This window comes from Rhinopithecus bieti, unplaced genomic scaffold (genome assembly GCF_001698545.2).
Source record: "Rhinopithecus bieti isolate Rb0 unplaced genomic scaffold, ASM169854v2 scaffold_5150, whole genome shotgun sequence".
Taxonomy (NCBI): Eukaryota; Metazoa; Chordata; class Mammalia; order Primates; family Cercopithecidae; genus Rhinopithecus; species Rhinopithecus bieti.
Window position 1 is genome coordinate 254,424 of NW_016804706.1, and position 21,523 is coordinate 275,946.

At 35.4% G+C, this 21,523-nt stretch overlaps 1 protein-coding gene across 1 annotated transcript; it reads left to right on the top strand.

Moving 5' to 3' along the window:
* Nucleotides 1–15,222: 15,222 nt before the first annotated feature.
* Nucleotides 15,223–16,029, top strand: OR12D2 (olfactory receptor family 12 subfamily D member 2). The gene has a single exon (XM_017870213.1). It carries the CDS (start codon nucleotides 15,223–15,225, stop codon nucleotides 16,027–16,029), a length of 807 nt encoding a protein of 268 aa, XP_017725702.1.
* Nucleotides 16,030–21,523: the final 5,494 nt, after the last annotated feature.

The window sequence follows — 21,523 nt, forward strand, 5'->3', positions numbered from 1 at the left end:
CCAAAGTAAAACACTCTTAAATACCTATATAGCAGTCCACCAAAAATTTCTGAGAGCTATGAAGCATCCAGCTTTTCAGTTACCTCTTCATTTAACATTCGTTTTGTTTTGTTTTTTTGAGACGGAGTCTCGCTCAGTTACCCAGGCTGGAGTGCGGTGGCCGGATCTCAGCTCACTGCAAGCTCCGCCTCCCGGGTTCACGCCATTCTCCTGCCTCAGCCTCCCGAGTAGCTGGGACTACAGGCGCCCGCCACCTCGCCCGGCTAGTTTTTTGTATTTTTTAGTAGAGACGAGGTTTCACCGTGTTAGCCAGGATGGTCTCGATCTCCTGACCTCGTGATCCGCCCGTCTCGGCCTCCCAAAGTGCTGGGATTACAGGCTTGAGCCACCGCGCCCGGCAAGAGTGCTATTAATTTTAAACAACACCAGAGTGTGTGAGTGTGGAATTTTCTCCACATTTTCTGAACCATATGTGTAGAAGACACTGGCTGCTGGTTTGGAGTGTTCACTGGAGATGTGGGTAGAGGATAAATGTGTTATGAAGTTGGAAATCCTAGAAATAAAATGCAAATTTTTCTCCTCTGGCTTACTGTTCTAGCCCTTCACAGACATAGAGTTCTGGCTCTATAGGGGCATAAGTACAGTTACAAGGAACTGAAAGACTTAGGGAAAGTGGAGAGTTAAGAAACTGAAAGTATCTTTGAAGCCAAAGAAACAAAAAAGAAGTAGAGAAGAAAGATACATGTCATATGATTCTACTTGTATTATTACATTAGGGGAGATAAAAAAACTGTAAAGATAGAAACAAATTTGTGGTTGCCAGAAGCTGGAATCAGTGATGTGTTGTTTATAAAAAGGAATGGGAAGATTTGGGAGGTGATAGAATTGTTTTATATCTTGTCTGTGTCTATAGTTGCATGACTATACATGACTATATGTTTGTAAAAAATCAAATAATTATATGCTAAAAAAGAGAATGTTACTGTCTATAAATTATACATTTATAAAATAAATTGGAATGAAAGAAGTAATGGGAGAATGGCAAAGAGCATACTCCAATACCAAACAAAAGACTATGAAGGTGGGACACAGTCTTAGAGTAGACACGTAGGTAATCTTCATGATGTGATCATTAACATCTGCACTACTTTTGTAACTCCTTTTCATATTAACTGTTGCACTTACTACATCGTATTCTAATTATCTGCTATATGCGTTTCTCTCTTTATATGGTGAATGATTTAAAGGTGGAGAATTGAGACTTCACCTTATACACAATGGAATTTTTGATATCTGGATTATACCACCATGTCTTGTACTAGGTTGATGATCAACAATAATTTTAGAAAGAATAAAAAAGGAGTGGAGGTCAGGGAGGTCTGAGGTTAATGTGGGGAGGCAAGATATCCACCTGATATTAATTGTGGCAGCATCATGGTCAGTGGGAAGGTTGCATCATCAACATAGATGCCTGGGTGATGGCCATATTTGATACTGGAAAGAAAAAACTGGTATAGGCACCCAATATGCAGCTAGGAACATACCTGGAAAATAAGCATACGAGGAAAACAAGAAGATGTAAAGAATTTTTTGGTAAGAAAATGTAGGCCTTGAAGGGCAAGATAGTTTATATGAAAGAGAAGAAGTAACAGTCAGAAAAAAAAAAATAAGGAACTTAGAGAATGCAGACCTTGATCCTACCCACCTCCTCAAACTGTGAGAGAAGGAGCAGCTTTGAATTGAAGAATAAGAGAAATAGCTTTTGGGGGAAGAACCAAATGTTAACGACAACACAGAAATATCAGGACTAGGTAGTGGTATTGGAGAAGTTTTTCATAATATATTGCTAGGGTTCTAAGGAATTTTATTAGTGAGCAAAGAATTAAAAAACAAACTTTCCAAAATGTAAGAATGATAGCATGGGATAGGAAAAGGTGGGATGACCTAAGTTAAAGAAAAGAAAATAACAATATGTTGCTTGAATTTATTTTTCTAGTGATAGAACTTTTGCAAATGAAAACACTTCTTCACCATGCAGTTATGTACCTTTTGGTCCTAAAGAATAAATAATTGATTTTCAAAGATGTGCTAACCTTTTGGGTTAATTGCTCTTTAAGTAACAACTATTTATTCATGAGAGAGAGTGACTTGCATGATATTAAAAAATTCATAATTATTTTTGTAAGTAAGAGAAACATACAGTTTCACTTTGCTTTACAGAACAGTCTTTTGGATAACAGTGTATAAATTATTTATACTCCAAATCCTGGTTGCCACGCACAACAATAACATTATTTAAAACAACTCTTTTGTAAATCATTTTGTAAAATGGAAAAAAAGAGAACATGTTTGCATTAGGTGCTTCCTGCAGATAATAAAAACAAAATGGAATTTATTTTCCCCTCAGATATGTTTGACATAGTGACAAAGGTAATTTTCACATGAGAAATACTGTAGAATGCTTACAAACAGTATATAAATGGTAAGAATAAACCAGACACAAGTCACTGGAACTTGTATTGCAATATTAACATAATTATTCCAAAATAAAGGTTAATCTATAGTTTCCTAAAAAAGATGACCTTTGAGAAAGACAAAAGAGAAATATTACAGCTATGTGAACTGGCACTTTGAATGTTGATATGGTTTGGTTCTGTGTCCCCACCCAAATCTTACAACTCGAATTGTAATCCCCAAGTGTTGAGGGAGGTAGGTGACTGGATCATGGGATTGGTTTCTCCCATGCTGTTCTCTTGATAGTGAGTTCTCAAGAGCTCTGATGGCTTTGTAAGTGTTTGGAAGTTCCTCCTTCACTCTTCTCTTTCCTGCCACTATGTGAAGAAGGTTCTTGTTTCCCCTTCACTTTCTGCTATAATTGTAAGTTTCCTGAGGCATCCCCAGTCATGCAGAATTGTGAGTCAATTAAGCCTCTTTCTTTTATAATTACCCACTCTCAGGTAGTATTCTTTATAGCAATGTGTCTTACCCCAAATTAAGTTTGATTATTTTTTCTTTAAAAAAAAAACAGCTTTATTGGGAGTATAATATGCAAAGAACTGCACATACTTAATATGTACAATTGGATGAACTTTGACATATAAAAATATCCATGATGCCATCACCACAATCAAAGTAATAGACACATCTGCCACCTTCCAAAGTTTCCTTGAATCCCTCTGCTTTTTTGTTTTGTTTGTGATAAGAACACAACATGAGATTTACCCTCTTAGCAAATTTTGAAGTGCATAATACCTATAGGCACGATGTTGCACAGTAGAGCTCTTATTCATCTAGCATAACTGAAACTACACTCATTGAAAAGCTATTTCCCCATCTCCATTTCCCCCATCCCCTACCCTTGACAATAACTTTCATTCTCTTCTTCTATGAGGTTAACTGTTACAGGTCCTCATATAAGTGGACTCATGCAGTATTAGTCTTTCTGAGAGGCTTATTTCACTCAGCATAGTGGTCTCCAGGTTCATCCACGTTGTTGCAAATGGAATAAACTTTTTCATTTTAAAGGCTGATTTTGCATTTTCAAACTAAAAAATTGGAATACCTCACTCTATTTGTTTGAAAATAGGTAGGATACGTAGGTCCACAATCATGCTCCCTGTACTCATAACCCCACATTTTTACCAGCTATCTATTGTCATTTGATTTCAATTCACAGTTAGATTTGAGTGAGGCTTGAATAGGATGATCATGAGAATGGTTCTAGCATGTGAGTCTGAGTAGCTATCAAGGTTTCCAATTACCTTGAAGCAGGACTTAACTCTAGCTCCTATCACTTTTGTATATGTATGTAAAAATACAAATACAGTAATAAAAACCAATGAGACTTATTTCATGGAGTTGTTGTTTTGCTTTAGAATAATAATATATTTGTTTATATCTTGAAATACTCACCAGGAGATTGGTAATGGAAGACAACTGCTAAATTAGATATTAAAATTTTGATGTATCATTTCAAAACGAAACCAGATTAAAATTAAGAAAGCATATAATTTTCATTTGAATTAAATGACATTATTTGCAATTTTGAACAAGATAAAAGTATATGTCCTCTGCTCAACTAGTAACATGAGAATGTCCTTGCATAATGTACCTCTGTCCCATATAATAATTTACTTAGTTATGTATGTAGTCTAGTATCATTGAGCAAATGATACTTTCATGCATTTTAGAAAATAAAACATATGAAAGCTATATGATGGAATATTTTCTCATATTGATGTAGCAAACACTTATTTACCACATCAATTCATTTCCTCCAAATAAAAACTGATACTAGTTTCTTGATACAGAAAAAGCAGAGGACTTGGAGGGACAGAATAACAGTTACTAATTTGACTGTACCTGTATTAGTCCATTCTCACACTGCTATGAGGAAAAATACCCCAGACTGGATAATTTATAAAGAAAAGAGGTCTAATGAATGCATAGTTCTGTATTGCTGGAGAGGCCTCAGGAAACTTACAATCATGGCAGAAGGTGAAGGAGAAGCAAAGACACATCCTACAGAGTGGCAGGCGAGAGAGCTTGTGCAAGTGCAGAAGAAACTACCAGTTATAAAAACATCAGGTCTTGTGAGAATCCACACCCTGTCATGAGAACAGAATGGGTAAACCACCCCCATAATCCAATCACTTCCCACCAGGTCTCTTCCACAACACCTGGGGATTACAGTTCAAGGTGGATTTGGGTGGGGACCCAAAGCCTAACAATATTAGTGCCAAATGCAATCCTAGATGAATTCCTAGAGCAGGAAATTTTAAATATAAGTTTTGAATGGAAATATTCAGCTATAGAGAAAGAATATGATTTCTCAAAGAACTATTATAAGTGTCCTGTTCTTGTCTAAAAAAATTCTTCCCTAGCACAGAATCTCACTTCCCATAGGTTCTTAAGCATGATGATACATGTTTTATGGCTGAAATAACCTAATGAAATATTCCAATACACAATTTTATTACATGTATATGTGCTAGTAATTTGTACATAGCTTTATAAGTACATATACAAGTATACATAGTTTATAATATGCATCTAGCTTTTCAAAGCTACATTAAAAGAATCTATGAATGATACAGTAACAAAGATCAAACATAAGGCTATATATACAACAGTAAATGGACTTAATAGATGATAAATTTATACTATAATTCACAAATAGCAATAAATTGTAGAAAAGCATGATCTTATGAAACTGAACAAAATTAATTTTAAATGCTACAACATAAATATCGAGTGGAAAAAAGCTTCCATTTTACAAGATGAGGCACATTCTTTACAGTTGTATGTTACTTGTATTATTATTTTAATATGTAATTTAAATAGAACTTTCAATATGGTAGACTACTATAATAATGATCCAGTATATCAAAATAGTGAATTAAATAAAACAAGAGACTAAGTGAATGGGTGGCTATGTGAATATATACTGTACATACATAGTCCCCAGGGTGAATGAGAACTGGAACTTTGCTAATACCAACTCCCTCCCTTGCTCTCTCTCTCTACCCTCTCTCTATGTATATATATTTGTATTAACAAGAACCCAGTTCTCATTAATTCTGGAGTAAGGGGCTTTCAGAGAAAAACTAAACACCCTTTAGGTTTTCTGAAATGTCTTCCTTTTTTAATAGTAATGACCCTTTCTACTTTACAGTTGAGTGTGGTGCTTTGCTTGCAGTCACTGATTTCTTTCCCTAAGGAGACCAACTTTGAGGGATAGACTTTGAACAAAGTTTATCTCAATGCTGTTTGTTAAGTGGCTTACCCCAAGAGGCCTTTTGCAGAAGTAATTGTTAAAACCATGATGCACAACTGAGAGAAAGGCGCCAGGGACTATCTAACAAAGCTGGCACCTCTGGAGACACTTTGGAAGTATTTAATACATATGCCCTGATGGATCATGTTGCTCTTCAAAGAAAACAGTTTTGAGGCACCTAAGCAATTATGTACTTACTGACTTTGTGAAAACATTTATAACATCTTAATAACACAATTATCGGTAAGCTTTCTAATGAGCCCCCAAGTGACCTGCTAGTAGAACAAAAACTTTCTTGATAAGAGCCAGTTTTCAAGAGACCATTTTAATTGTATGAAAACTGAAAATGATGGTGTTAAGAAGCTGCTGTTAGCTCTCTGTAAACTGTATGGACTCTTTGCTAGTATGGCCCTCAGTGAACACACATCTTTAGTACAAATTAACAATTGCTATAACTTGTAGTCTTAGAAGAAAACAAATACTGTGGAGGCCTCCAAAGTTATTCTAGTTACCTGCTCTCTATATTGGGAGACAGAATTCAAACTCCAAAATTTCAAATTCTTCTTTGTTTTATGTTTAAGTGGGTTAGAATAATCTAATAAAATACTCCCAATAAACAAATCAATCCTGCATTTTAAAAAAATGTTCTGTGAAAGCAATAAACCTTGTTGCTAACTTTCAATATGGCATATACACCAGTTAACAATACATCAATACATCTTTTAGAATCAGATGGTATGAGTTTGAACAATTAACCACCAATTATTAGGTATGTGACTTAAGGAAAGCTAGTTAATTTGGTGGCTCAATTGTAAAAAAGATGGTAATAGTATCTCTCGCATGTGGCATGTTAAATGGGTTAATATATATTAACTACATTAAATAATATCACATATAAGCATGGAAGAGATGTTAGCGCTCATCATTCAGTCACCCTAGTAACAGTGTATTGTTTTCTATAGTTACTTCAAAAAACACTTTTATATTTTGTTTTAAAATTATTTTATTTTATTTTATAGAAAAGAAAATTCAGATTAAAGAAACCATAGCTATCTTGACTAAGATTACACTGGTATGTATCAGTAGTGTCCAACTTCAAATACACGTCTTCTGATTATGAGTATGGTGGTTCTTCCATCAACTTATAGCTATTTCCATTTACAATTCAAGCTCTTCCAATACTGGAAGTGTTAAAAATGGGATGGAAAACTACATCTGTAAGAAATAAACACTGACTATTTTGTTTCACTTAAGGTTAATCAAATTTCAAAATACACATTCTTGTTCCCATTATGGTGGCGTAAGTACACTCATTCTGTCTTTTCCCCTGAGAAAGTTAAAATTGTCCCTGATTGCATATGATATATTATCATACATAAAAACTGTAAAGAATTTATCCAAAAACTGTTAGAAATAATAAATGAATTCAATAAACTTGCAGGATACAAATCAACATATAAAAATTATTTCCATACACTAACAACAAACTATCCAAAAAAGAAATCAAGAAAACAATCCCACTTACAATAGCTACAAAAAAAAAGAAAAATAACATACTTAGGAATTAACATAGCCAAGGAGGTTAAAGATCTGTATCCAAAAAAAGCTATACAGCATTGATTAAAGTAATTGAAGAAGACACAAATAATTGGAAAAATATCCTATAAATATATCCTATGACTTTGAAGGATTAATATTGTCAAACTTTTCATGCTATTCAAAGTAATCTACAGAGTCAGCATAATCTCATCAAAATATTGATGGCATGTTTCACAGAAATAGGAAAAAATCCTATAATTCTATGGAACTAAAAAATAACCCAAGTAGCCAAAGCAATCTTGCAAAAAACGAACAGAGCTGCAAGTAATATACTACCTGATTTGAAAATATACTCCAAAGCTAGAGTGATTAAGACAGCATGGTACTGGCATAAAAACAGACACAAAGACTGATGGAAAAAAATAAAGAACTGAGAAATAAATATATGCATTTACAGTCCATTGATTTTTGACAAAAGTGCCAATAACACACTATGGAGAAAAGACAGTTCCTTCAACAACTAATGTTGGAACAATTGGATATTCACATGCCAGTAGAATGAAATTGGACCCTTATTTCACAGTATATTAAAAAAAAAACTGCAAATGGATTAAAGACATTTGGATTAAATGTGTAACCTGAAATTGTAAAAATACTAGAAGAAAATTATTGGGGAAACCAAACCCCAAAACTGTCTTTCTTCTATTTCCAAATCTAGAACAACATCCTGCAGCTGGTACTCAAATTGTGCTGCATGGGTCATGGTGTGTAAAAAAGCAGTCTGGCCACTGTTTTTCCTCACTGAGTGGGACCTTCTGGGATCCCCAGCTAACCTGCCAGTGTGTTTGGGCTGGTAATAGGTCCATTCCTTCCTGGAGCAGAGCTCCCAGAGGGAGGGGCAGGCTGCCATCTTTGCTGTTTGGCAAAATTCACTGTTGATACCATCAGGTACTAGAAAATCTGAAGTGACTAGGGACTGGAGCAGATCCCCAGAATATGGTAGCAGCTCCATGGAGAAGTGGTCAGACTGTAGGGTATGTGGGTCCCCAATCTTGTATCTCCTCCTGGGGCAGATTCTCCCAGCCTGGGTCTCCAGTCACCCCCACACTGAGACTGTTGAGCCAGTAGCAGTTCTGCAACGCCCTGGGACAAAGCTGCCAATAGGAGGGGTGGGTTGCCATCTTTGCTTTCTCACAGTCTTCATCCTTGTGTCCCCAGGCCCTGGAGAGTCTGCGGGACCAAGGGCTGGTTGGGACCCGTAGCGCAGAGCATCCACCTCATAGAAGAGTGGCTGAACTGTTCTCCATACAGATCCTGATCCTCACTTCTCACTAGACAAGGCCACCTGACCTGGGACTCAAGCACACCTGACCACTTCAATCAAAGCACAACTGCCACCTGACCACTTCAATCAAAGGCAGTCCTGCAGTTAAAGGAACACTCACACACACAGATAAGAAAAAAAAAAACAATGAGAGAATCTGGCAACTCAAATTGTCATAGTGTCTTATGTCCTCCAAATGATCACTCTAGTTCTTCAACAAGAATTCTTAAGCAGGCTGACATGGCTGAAATAACAAATAGAATTCAGAATACGGATAGGAATGAAGATAATTGAGATTCAGGAGAATGGCAAAACCCAATCCAAGGAAGCTAAGGATCACAAAAAAATGATACAGCAGGTGACAGACAAAACAGCCAGCATAAAAACAACCTAATTGACCTGATAGAACTGAAAAATTCACTAAAAGAATTTTCAATGCAATCAAAAATATTAATAGCAGAGTAGACAAAGCTGAGCAAAGAGTCTCAGAATTTGAAGATAGGCTCTCTGAAATAAGAGAGTCAGACAAAAACAAAGAATAAAAGGAAAAGGAATGAACAAAACCTCTGTGCAATATGAGATTATGCAAAGAGGCCAAATCATTGGTATCCCTGAAAGAGAGGGGAAGAAAGCAAACAACTTGGAAAACATATTTCAGGATATCAACCATGAAAACTTCCCCAATCTTGCTAAAGAGACCAATAGTCAAATGCAGGAAATACAGAAAACCTCTGCAAGATTCTGCACAAGATCATCCCCAAGACACAAAATCATCATATTTTCTAAGGACGAAATGAAGGAAAGAACGTAAAAGGCAGCTTGAGAGAAAGGATAGGTCACCTACAAAGGGAACCATATGAGGCTAACAGTGGACCTCTCCGCAGAAATGTTGTAAGCCAGAACAGATTGCAGGTCTATATTCAACATTCTTAAAGAAAAATTTCTTTAACCATGAATTTTATATCCAGCCAACTAAGCTTCCTCTGTGAAGGAGAAATAAGATCTTTTCAGAGAAGTAAATATTGAGGGATTGTATTACTAGATACACCTTACAAGAGATCTTGAAAGGAGAACTAAACGTAGAAAGAAAACACCATTGCCAACCAATACAAAAACACATTTAAGTACACAGACCAGTGACACTATAAAGCAACCAACCAAACAAGCAGGCATAATAACCAGCTAACAACAAACAGACAGGATTTAAATCTACACGTATCAATACTAACATTGAAAGTAAACAGGATAAATGTCCCAATTAAAAGGCACGGAGTGGCAAGCTGGGTAAAGAAGCAAAATCCAATTGTATGCTGTTTTCAGGAAACCCATCTCAAATGCAATGACACCCATAGGCTCAAAATAAAGGGATGGAAAAAATCTACCAAGTAAATGAAAATAAGAAAAAAGAAGGGGTTGCAATACTAATTTCAGAAAAAAGCAGACTTTAAACTAACAAAGGTGAAAAAAGACAAGGAAGGGCATTATATAATGATAAAGGATTCAAACAAGAAGAGCTAAATATCCTAAATATATATGCACCCACAGCAGGAGAATCCAGATTCATAAAGCAAGTTCTTAGAGACCTACAAACAGACTTACATGCCAACGCAATGAGAGTCTCCAGTGGAGTATTTCAACACTGACAGTACTAGACAGATCATCAAGGCAGAAAATTAACAAAGATTTAAACAAAGATTGAACTCAACATTGGATCAAATAGATCTGTTAGACCTCAGAACTCTCCACCCCAAAACAACAGAATATACATTCTCATCAACACATGGAACACACTCTAAAATAGAACACACAATTGGACATAAAACAATCCTCGGCAAATGCAAAAGGACCAAAATCATACCAAACACACTCATGGACAACACCTCAATAAAAATAGAAATCAAGACTGAAAAAAATCACTCAATCCATGCAATTACATGGAAATTAAACAACTGCTTTTTAATGAATTTGAGGTAAATACTGAAATTAACACAGAAATCAAAATGTTCTTGGAAACTATTGAGAATGAAGATACAACATACCAGAATCTCTGGGACACAGCTAAGGCAGTGTTATGGGGGAAATTTGTAGCACTAACTGCACACATCAAAAAGATACAAAGATCTTAAATTAACAACCTACATCATAAATAAAAGAACTAGAGACAGAAGACAAAACCAACCCCAAAGCTAGCAGAAGATAAGAAATAACCAAAATCAGAGCTGATCTGAAAGAAATTGAGATGAGAAAAACTGCATAAAAGATAAACGAATCCAGGAGTTTGTTCTTTGGGAGAATTAGTAAGATGAATAGACTCCTAGTCAGATCAATAGAGAAGGAAAACAGATGATCCAAATAAACATAGTCAGAAATGACAAATGGGATGCTACCATTGACCCCACAACAATACAAATAATCATCAGAGACATGATGAATCTTGAAGACATATGCACAAGAACTAGAAAATCTAGACGAGATAGATAAATTTCTGTACACATATATCCTTCCAAGTCTGAACCAAGAAGAAACTGATTATCTGAACAGACCAATAATGAGCTCTGAAATTGAATCAGTAATAAATAGCCTACCAAACAAAGGAGAAGTGACTTCTCCCCACCTCATTCTATGAGGCCAGCATCATCCTAATAAAAAAACCTGGAAGAAACACATACACAAAAGGAAAACTTCAGGCCAATATTCTTCATGAACATAGATGCAAAAAAGTCTCAACAAAATAGTAGCAAACTGAATTCAACAGCACATCAAAAAGCTAATACAAAATGATTAAGTAAGCTTTATCCCTGGGATACAAAGTTGGTTCAACATATGCAAATTAATAAAGTGATTCATCACATAAACAGAATGAAAAACAAAACTCACATAATTTTCTCAATAGACACAGAAAAGGCTTCTGATTAAGTGCAACATTGCTTCATATTAAAAACTCTCAATAAACTAGGTATTAAGGAAAATATCTCAAAATAATAGGCGCCATTTATGACAAATCCACAGCCAACATCATACTGAATGGACAAAAGCTGGAAGCATCCCCTTGAAAACCAGCACAAGACAAGGATATCCTCTCTCAGCACTCCTATTCAACATAGTATTGGAAGTCCTGGCCAGAGCAATTAGGCAAGAGAAAGAAATAATGGGCATTATAGGAAGAGAGTAAGTAAAACTATTCCTGTTTGCAGATGACATGATTCTATATCTAGAAAACCCCATGGTCTTGGCCAAAAAGTGCCTTCAGCTGATACACTATTTCAGCAAAGTTTCCAGATAAAAAATCAAGTGCAAAAGTCACTAGCATTCCTATACAGCAACAACAGTCAAGCTGAGAGACAAATCAGGAACACAATCCCGTTCACAATTGCCAATGAAAGAATATAATATCTAGGAATGCAGCTAACAAGTCAGGTGAAAAGCCTCTACAATAAGAACTACAAAACACTGCTCAGAGAAATCAGAGATAACACAAACAAATGGAAACAAATTTCTTGTTCATGGATAGTTAGAATCAATATTGTTTAAATGGCCATACTGCCCAAAGCAATTTACAGATTCAAGGCTATTTCTATCAAACTACCAATGACATTCTTCGCAGAACTAGAAAAAGGCTTTAAAATTCATGTGAAACCAAAAAAGAACCGGAATAGCCAAGCAATTTTAAACAAAAAGAACAAATTTGGAGGCATCATGTTACCCTTCTTCGAACTATACTTCAGGGCAACAGTAACCAAAACAGGTTTCCTGAGAGGATACCAGGGTGTCCTTTCAGGAAAGTCCCCAAAATGGGAAAGTAAATCCATACCTCTGTCTTAGGAAATGAAAGGAAAGTTGATTAAGAAAATATATTAAGCCATTGAGATCTGTGTTGGCCATAGTTCTAAAACTAAGGAACAAACATAGCAAGGAAAAAAAAGAAATAAAAAAAAATTAAAAAAAAAAAATGGAACTTCACACAGGAATTCCCCAAGGCCGCTGATTCATATTATAGGTGTGGAAAGACATCCTGCTAATTCTTACAATCTTTCTCAACACCAGGGGACACCCTCCCTTTGGATTTCTATGTCTAGAGACCTGTGGCTCATTAAAAGGCAGGTTGATTTTCAGAAAAAGAGAAAGAGGTTTTTAAAGATGAGTTTGTGCTGCAATCCCAACATGAACTATTGCTTCAAATACGTTTTAACTTTTATAATCACTGGGAATATAAACACGAATAGCTTCCTTAACTGTGAATCAGAACAATCAATCAGGTAGGAGAATGAACAGAGACAGGCTGCGAAGTTGCACATAATCTCAATATGTTAAGATTGACCTAGCTACTTGCTAGTATTAAACACCCGGTATCTAGATCTCATTTTCTATCTAATGGTGAACTCCTCATTGTGAGGAGAAATATGAAGACCCTTGACTTACCACATTTTTACTGCCATATCTTATTCTCAATTCGACATATCTAGTTCTCTAGACATTATCCAAAGCAAACATGTAATTTCTAAGTGGTGAAATTTCAGTGAAGTGAACGATTTACTACACACCACTCTGACTGCTAATTTTCTTAGAAGCTAGGAATATATGTTTTACCATAGGGATTTTTGGGACAATTTTGTTTTCGGGGTCCAAGAACCAAAAATTATATTTGAAATATAATTTGTATTTTAAACAGGAGTGGTAATTTTTTAAATACACAAAATACACATGGTCATTCAAGAAAGTTAAATGAATTATTTGAAGGCAGTCCTTCATGTAGGTATAGTAAAAGTTAGATTGTTTTTCAAAATTTCTTCCCAGCTAAGAAGCCAAAAAACCCATGGCTCTCTAGAAGTGTTCCCTTGTTCAATATTTTTTTTACTGTAGTCACATCAAATTATATTCTTCTCTCCTCAGTGGTTTCTAAAACCCTGAATGATACTCCTTTTACAGGAAGCACTCCAATGTCAGCATCTCTTCAATTTCTTTACAGTTCTACCTGCTCTCTCAGTGCCTCTCACTTCTGTAAGTTCCCCACACATCCTACTTCTTCCCTCCCAATATACAAAAGCTAATCCATTACAGCCTAATGAAAAGAACAAAGAAGAAGCTACCTCACAAAATTATGTCTCCTTTTATTAGTAAACTTAGTGAAGATAATGCCAGTACTTTACAAATTATGGAGAAAAAAAATCTCTAGAAAATGTAATGGATCTAGAAGAAAAGAAGGTGAATTTCATTGGGATAGAATATTCCTTAATATCTGATGAGTGAGTTTATTTCAGGCAAATAAAAGCAGAACTTAAGAAAATATATCACAAGAGAAGATAATTTCAAGAAGGCTGAATATATATTTAGAGGAGAGGTTAGTACTGGTGAAAAAAGAAACTACTGAATCTATCAGAGGAAAAACTGTTCTTATCTAGGGATTCATAGATTTCCTAGGAAAGGAAGAGTCTAAGATCAACAGGTAAATAAAAGCACAATAACATTTGCAATGAAAAAAGTAATTTGGGATTCTATTTCAAAAAAAATATAAAGGGTCAGATTATAGGAAGAAACTGAGCTCATCATCAGATATAATAGTGATGAAATTTTAAATATTCAGGCTAATATGTGATTAATGTGGTCATGTTTCTTACCCCAGTAGGTCACTACGACATTTCAGGGATGTGGGTCAGGAAGAGATCAGTAAGAGAATATCTCTAATTCATTTACATTCTAAAATGAGGAAATGCAATTACTACTACTCTTTCAAGATTAAAAAAAAAAAAATTGTGGTTTTGATGCATTGAAACCTGTCTTTTTATTTAAGTTAACATCCTACTGGTGGTTTCTTACTAGACCAAGAGATAGCTATGTGGTATGCTTAAAAATTGCCCCCTGTGAGAGCTACTTGGAAAGACGAAAAGAAAGCTGTAACCGAATGAAGATATTCATGGGCCCAGAGAGGTGGCTAATGCCCGTAATCCCAGCATGTTGGGAGACCGAGGCAGGCAGATAACTTGAGGTCAGGAGTTCAAGACCAGCCTGGCATACACGGTGAAACCTCATCTCTATTAAAAATACAAAAATTAGCCAGGTGAGGTGGTGGACTCCTGTAATCTCAGTTACTTGGGAGGCTGAGGAGAGAGAACCTCTTGAACCCGGGAGGCGGAGGTTGCAGTGAGCCAAGATCACACCACTGTACTCCAGCCTGGGAGAAACAATAAGACTCCATCTCAAAAAAAAAAAAAAAAAAAAAAAAAAAAAAAAAAAAAAAAAAAAAAAAAAAAAAAAAAAAAAAAAAAAATATAATGAAAATATTCACAGCCAGAGAAGATTGTAGGCTAGCAGGCTAGCAATGTTTTCTGATACCTGGGAGAAAGAAATATAGTAATGAAAAACATAATAAAAAATAGTTGTGTCAGAGATCATAACAGATATATATATATATATATATTTAATATTTAGCCATCTAAAACCAAAATGTAAAACTTGTGAGGTTGAATCATGCAAAACAACAATGCTCTTCCTGCAAATATTCTTGGCTTGGTGAGAAAATTCTGAGCTGGAAGGATTCTGATTGCGATTAGTGTTCCATACATTATTTTGTTTTTTTTTTGAAGTGATGCTGAATACAAACTCAGTCACCAAATTTCTCCTCTTGGGAGTGACAGACATTCAAGAACTGCAGCCTTTTCTCTTCGTAGTTTTCCTCACCATCTACTTCATCAGTGTGGCTGGGAATGGAGCCATTCTAATGATTGTCATCTCTGATCCTAGACTCCATTCCCCTATGTATTTCTTCCTGGGAAACCTGTCCTGCCTGGATATCTGCTACTCTACGGTGACACTGCCAAAGATGCTGCAGAACTTCCTCTCTACACACAAAGCAATTTCTTTCTTGGGATGCATAAGCCAGCTCCATTTCTTCCACTTCCTGGGCGGCACAGAGGCCATGCTGTTGGCTGTGATGGTATTTGACCGCTTTGTGGCTATCTGCAAGCCACTTTGCTACACTGTCGTCATGAACCCTCAGCTCTGTACCCAGATGGCCATCACAATCTGGACCATTGGTTTCTTCCATGCCCTGCTGCACTCCGTAATGACTTCTCGCTTGAACTTCTGTGGTTCCAACTGTATCCATCACTTCTTCTGTGATGTGAAGCCGTTGCTAAAGCTGGCCTGTGGGAACACTGAGCTTAATCAGTGGCTGCTCAGTACTGTCACAGGGACAATCGCAATGGGCTCTTTCTTTCTCACATTTCTCTCTTATTTCTACATTATCACTCATCTCTTCTTCAAGACTCATTCTTTTGGCATGCTCCACAAAGCACTGTCCACTTGTGCCTCCCACTTCATGGTAGTTATTCTTTTCTATGCAACTGTTCTCTTCACCTACATTCATCCTGCCTCAGGGACCTCCATGGACTAGGACCGGATCATTGCCATCATGTACACTGTGGTCACTCCTGTACTAAACCCACTGATCTACACTTTGAGGAACAAGGAAGTGAAGGGGGCCTTTAATAGAGCAATCAAAAGGTAGCTTTGACCTAAAGAAATCTTGAAGAACTCTTCTGAAGCATAAATAAACAATTAAAAAGTTGAGTCTGTAATTATACTCTTTCTTAAATTATTTAGAAATGTACAACAGAGGGAACTGGATAAAACAAAAATATATGGAAAAATATACTGTAATTGTATTTAACAATGTTTTCCTAGGTTATATAAGGGACATTTGAATGAATGGGATGCTAGCCATGGAACTCTACTGCTGACTAAGTTTTGAAGATATCAGTTGATAAAATTGATGTTAGGTTTTTTATATGTTCTTATAATGAAATTGGGTATAGAAATATGCCTGTGTTTCCCATGTATTAAATAGATGGATAATACTTGGGTCTATTTATCTATCTGGTCCTACTAGGTTAATGCATTATAATATTATAAATAAAATTACTATGCTTTGATATTTTGAGGATTTTATTTTAGGGCCATGGTTACTCAACTGGAAAAGTATATGCTAACTGACATATGAGTTAAGGAGAATTTTTAAGTGGAGTGCTTTGATTTCTTATTCTTTAAAGAAAGAGACAAATAAGTAATTAAAGCAAATGACATTGTAATCACTAAATAACAACAACAACAACAACTCTGACAGTTCATCTAAATAGTTTTGGCACCTCTGTCTCCAGATATCTTTTAGAAGTCAACTGTCCAAACCCTCAATGATTACTTAAAATATTAAAAATCAGAGATAATTTAACAAAGCTCTTAAGACTCTTTCAATCTCATTAGAAAGTTATTGTTTCCTCAGCTTTTAATTGTGGAAGATGATGACTTTATCAAAATTTTATTTTCTTTTTCTTACTTGTCACCAAACTCTTACTAAGGAAAGGCATAGAAGTCATAATTATTGAAGAATTTCTAGACATGAACTACTATGTTCCTCACTTTTTAAGTTCCTATAAATGACTTCTGTCTCTAAAGAAATGGTGGATTCTACAATTTATAAATATTTAAAGAATAGACAGAAAATACTATGAAAAGGCATTTTAAGCTCGTGCACTGACCCTTCAAGGACTCTGCATTCACTTTTGTAAATCTAAACGATTTTATTCTGACTTCTCTCCATGAGTCTTTTGTCTTCTAACTCCACCTTCTTTGGTCCCTCAATTCCAGTTTAGTTTATAACAAAACAAAACAACAATGTGTGTGTGGAGATGGCAACTCCTAATCTCAATTGTCCCACACTATCAGTAATATATTCGATGCATATTTTATACAATATGTTTTTTCTCTCATTTCTGGTGGTGAGAATTTGTCACATAATTAAAACTTCACAGAGTATGTGAACTATAGAAGAGCACATGGGGTTCTGGTTAACTGTTGGTGCATAACACACTAGGACCCCAAAATTCAATCCCTTAAAACAATTAAGTTACATGCTTCATTGGGTAAGAAATTTGGAAAAACACAGCAGAGAATGGTTGACTCTGATCCATAATGTCTCTGACCTTTGCTGGAATGACTTCAACTCTGGTCATGGAATAGCTGAGAGCTGAGTAAGTCTCTCTCTCTTTATTTCTTTTTCTCCTTCCTTAATTGCTCATTGTGACTGTCATATGCTTCTTCAACAGGGAAGCCTCAGACAGACTTTTTCATGTTCCAGTAGACCATGGCAAAAGCTGCCAGCCTGGGGCTGAGATTGACCAATAATAAAATGTCTCCTATTCAAAAAAGCCCAGGATCTGATGGCTTTATTGATGTATACTACCAAACATTTAAAGGATAATTAATGCCAATCTTCTCAAACTTGCTCAAAAATATGAAAAGGAAGAAATACTTTCAAATTCGCTTTATGATGTCAGCATTACCCTGATACCAAAGCCAGATAAGGCAACTATAAGGAAATAAAGTTACAGGCCAATATCCCTCATGAACATAGATGTAAAAATCCTCAATAAAAACCAGCAAAATGAATTCAACAGCACATTAAAATGATCATGCACCATGACTAAGTGGGATTCATCCTTAGGATGCAAGAATGGTTAATATACACAAATTAATATTTATGATATGCCACATTAACATACTGAGGGATAAAAACCATATGATAATAGGTGCAGAAAAAGCATTTGATACAATTCAATATTCTTTCATAACTAAAAGAAACTTCCAACAAATTAGGTATAGAAGAAACGTAGCTTAATATAATAAAGGTAATGCATATCAAGTCCAATGCTATTCTCATTATCAATGTTGGAAAACTAAAAGCTCTTTTTCCAAGACCAGGAACAAGTCAAGGAGGCCCACTTTTACAATTTCTCTTCAATATAATTCTGACATTCCTAGATATAGCAATTACACAAGAGAAAGAAATAAAAGGCTTCCAAATTAAAAAGGAAGAAGTAAAATTGTCTGTTTGCAGATGAGATGATCTTACATCTAGAAAATCCTAAAGACTACACCAAAAACTGTGAGAACTAATAAATTTAGTTAAGTTCACAGGATACAAAATTAATATACAAAAGCCAGTTGCATTTTTACAACAATGATCTATCTGAATAGGAAATCAAGAAAACAAGCATATTTATAATAATGTCAAAGGTAAACAAAATACTTAGGAATAAATCTAACCAAGAAGGTGAAAGATCTGTACCTTGAAAACTATAAGGCATGGATGACAGAAATTGAAGAAGATACAAATAAATGAAAAGATATTCCTTATTCATGGATTGGAAGAATTCATATTGCCAAAATGCTTATACTTCCCTAAGCAAACTACAGATTCTTTGCAATCCCTATCAATATTCTAATGGAATTTTTTACAGAAATAGCAAAAGTACTAAAATTCATATGGAACCACAAAAGACTCCAAATAGCCAAGGCTATCTTGAACAAAAAGAACAAAGCTAGAGGCTATCTTGAGCAAAAAGAACAAAGCTAGAGGCACGACTACCTGAAATCAAAATATATTACAAATCTATAGTAATCAAAACAGTATGATACTAGCATAAAAACAGATACGTAGAACAATGGAACAGAATAGAAAGCCCAGAAATAAACCTATGTATTTATGGTCAGTTGGTCTTTGGCAAAGGTTCCAAGAACATACAATGGGAAAAGAATAGTCTCTCCAATAAATTGTGTTGGAAAAACTTAATATCCAACTAAAGAAGAATGAAATTAAACCATTTTCTCAAACGATATACAAAAATCAACTTAATTGGATTAAAAACTGAAAGGTAAGACCTGAAACTGTAAACCTACTAGAAGAAAACAGGGAAAAACTGCTCAATGGTGGTCTGGGCAATGATATTTTCAAAATATCATACCTAAAGCACAAGTAACAAAGTCAAAAATAAATAGGATTGTACCAAACTAAATAGTTTCTATTTAACAAAAGAAAACATCAACAGAATGAAGAGACAATCTATGAAATGGGAAAACAATATTTCATAAAGAGTTAATATCCAAAATATACATTTTTTTTAAAACCTCAATAGCAAGAAAACAAATAGCCCAGTTTAAAAATGAGGAAACAATCTAAATAGACATTTTTTCAGTGAAATAGATATTTCCACACAAATGGCCAAAAAGTATATTTATTAATGTTCAACATCATTAAATCAAAGGAAATACAAACTACAACCACAAAATAATCACTTCACATCTATTAGAAAGGTTTTTATCAAAAAGACAAAAGATAACAAGTATTAATGAGGATATAAAAAGAGAACATTTGTACATTGTTTTTGGGAATTTACATTTCTACAGCCATTGTGGGGAACATATGGAGGTTCCTCAAAAAACATAAAGGTAGAAATACCATCTGATTCAGTAATCCCACTTCTGGGTATACATCTAAAGGAAATAAAATCAGTATTTCAAAACCAAACATTATGTGTTCTCACTAATATGTGGGAGCTAACCTATAAGGATGCAAAGATGTAAGAATGATACAGTGGACTTAGGGGACTTGGGGTGTAGAGTGGGAAAGGGGTGAAGGATAAAAGACTACAGGTACAATACAGCACAGTGTATACTGCTTGGGTGATGAGTGCACCAAAATCTCACAAATCACCATTAAAGAACTTACTCATGTAACCAAATACTACCTGTACCCCAATAACCTATTGAAAAATTTTAAAAATTAGTATTTCAAAGACATATCTGCACTCTTGTGTTCATTGCAGCATGATTCTCTATAGCCAAGATATGGAATTAGCCTAAAGGTCCATCAAAACAGAGAAGTGGATTAAAAAATATGACCTATATAATGTGCATATAACATGCTGATTATAGTTAATAGTACCGTATTATATACTTGAAATTTTCTAAACTAGAAGATCATAAATGTTCTCACCACACACATACAAAAAGTTGTAACTATGTGGGTGATGGATGTGTTAATTGGCGTAACTAGGTCTTTAAGAACTTCCTTTACGAATCTGGGTGCTCCTGTATTGTGTGCATATATATTTAGGATAGTTAGCTCTTCCTGATGAATTGATCCCTTTACCATTATGTAATGGTCTTCTTTGTCTCTTTTGATCTTTGAAGGTTTAAAGTCTGTTTTATCAGAGACTAGGATTGCAACCCCTCCTTTTTTTTGTTCTCCATTTGCTTGGTAGATCTTCCTCCATCCCCTTATTTTGAGCCTATGTATGTCTCTGCATGTGAGATGGGTCTCCTGAATACAGCAGACTGATGGGTCTTGACTCTTTATCCAATTTGCCAGTCTGTGTCTTTTAATTGGACCATTTAGTCCATTTACATTTAAGATTAATATTGTTATGTGTGAACTTGATCCTGTCATTATGATATTAGCTGGTTATTTTGCTCATTAGTTGATCCAGTTTCTTCCTAGCATCCATGGACTTTACATTTTGACATGTTTTTGCAATGGCTGGTACCTGTTGTTCCTTTCAATGTTTAGTGCTTCCTTCAGGATCTCTTGTAGGGCAGGCCTGGTGGTGACAAAATCTCTAAGCATTTGCTTGTCTGTAAAGGATTTTATTTCTCCTTCACTTATGAAACTTAGTTTGGCTGGATATGAAATTCTGGGTTGCAAATTCTTTTCTTTAAGAATGTTGAGTATTGGCCCTCACTCTCTTCTGGCTTGGAGAGTTTCTGCCGAGAGATCCGCTCTTAGTCTGATGGGCTTCCCTTTGTGGGTAACCCCACTTTTCTCTCTGGCTGCCCTTAACAGTTTTTCCTTCATTTCAATTTTGGTGAATCTGACAATTATGTGTCTTGGAGTTGCTCTTCTCTAGGAGTATCTTTGTGGCATTCTCTGTATTTCCTGAATTTGAATGTTGGCCTGCCTTACTAGGTTGGGGAAGTTCTCCTGGATGATATCCTACAGAGTGTTTTCCAACTTGGTTCCATTTTCCCTGTCACTTTCAGGCACACCAATCAGA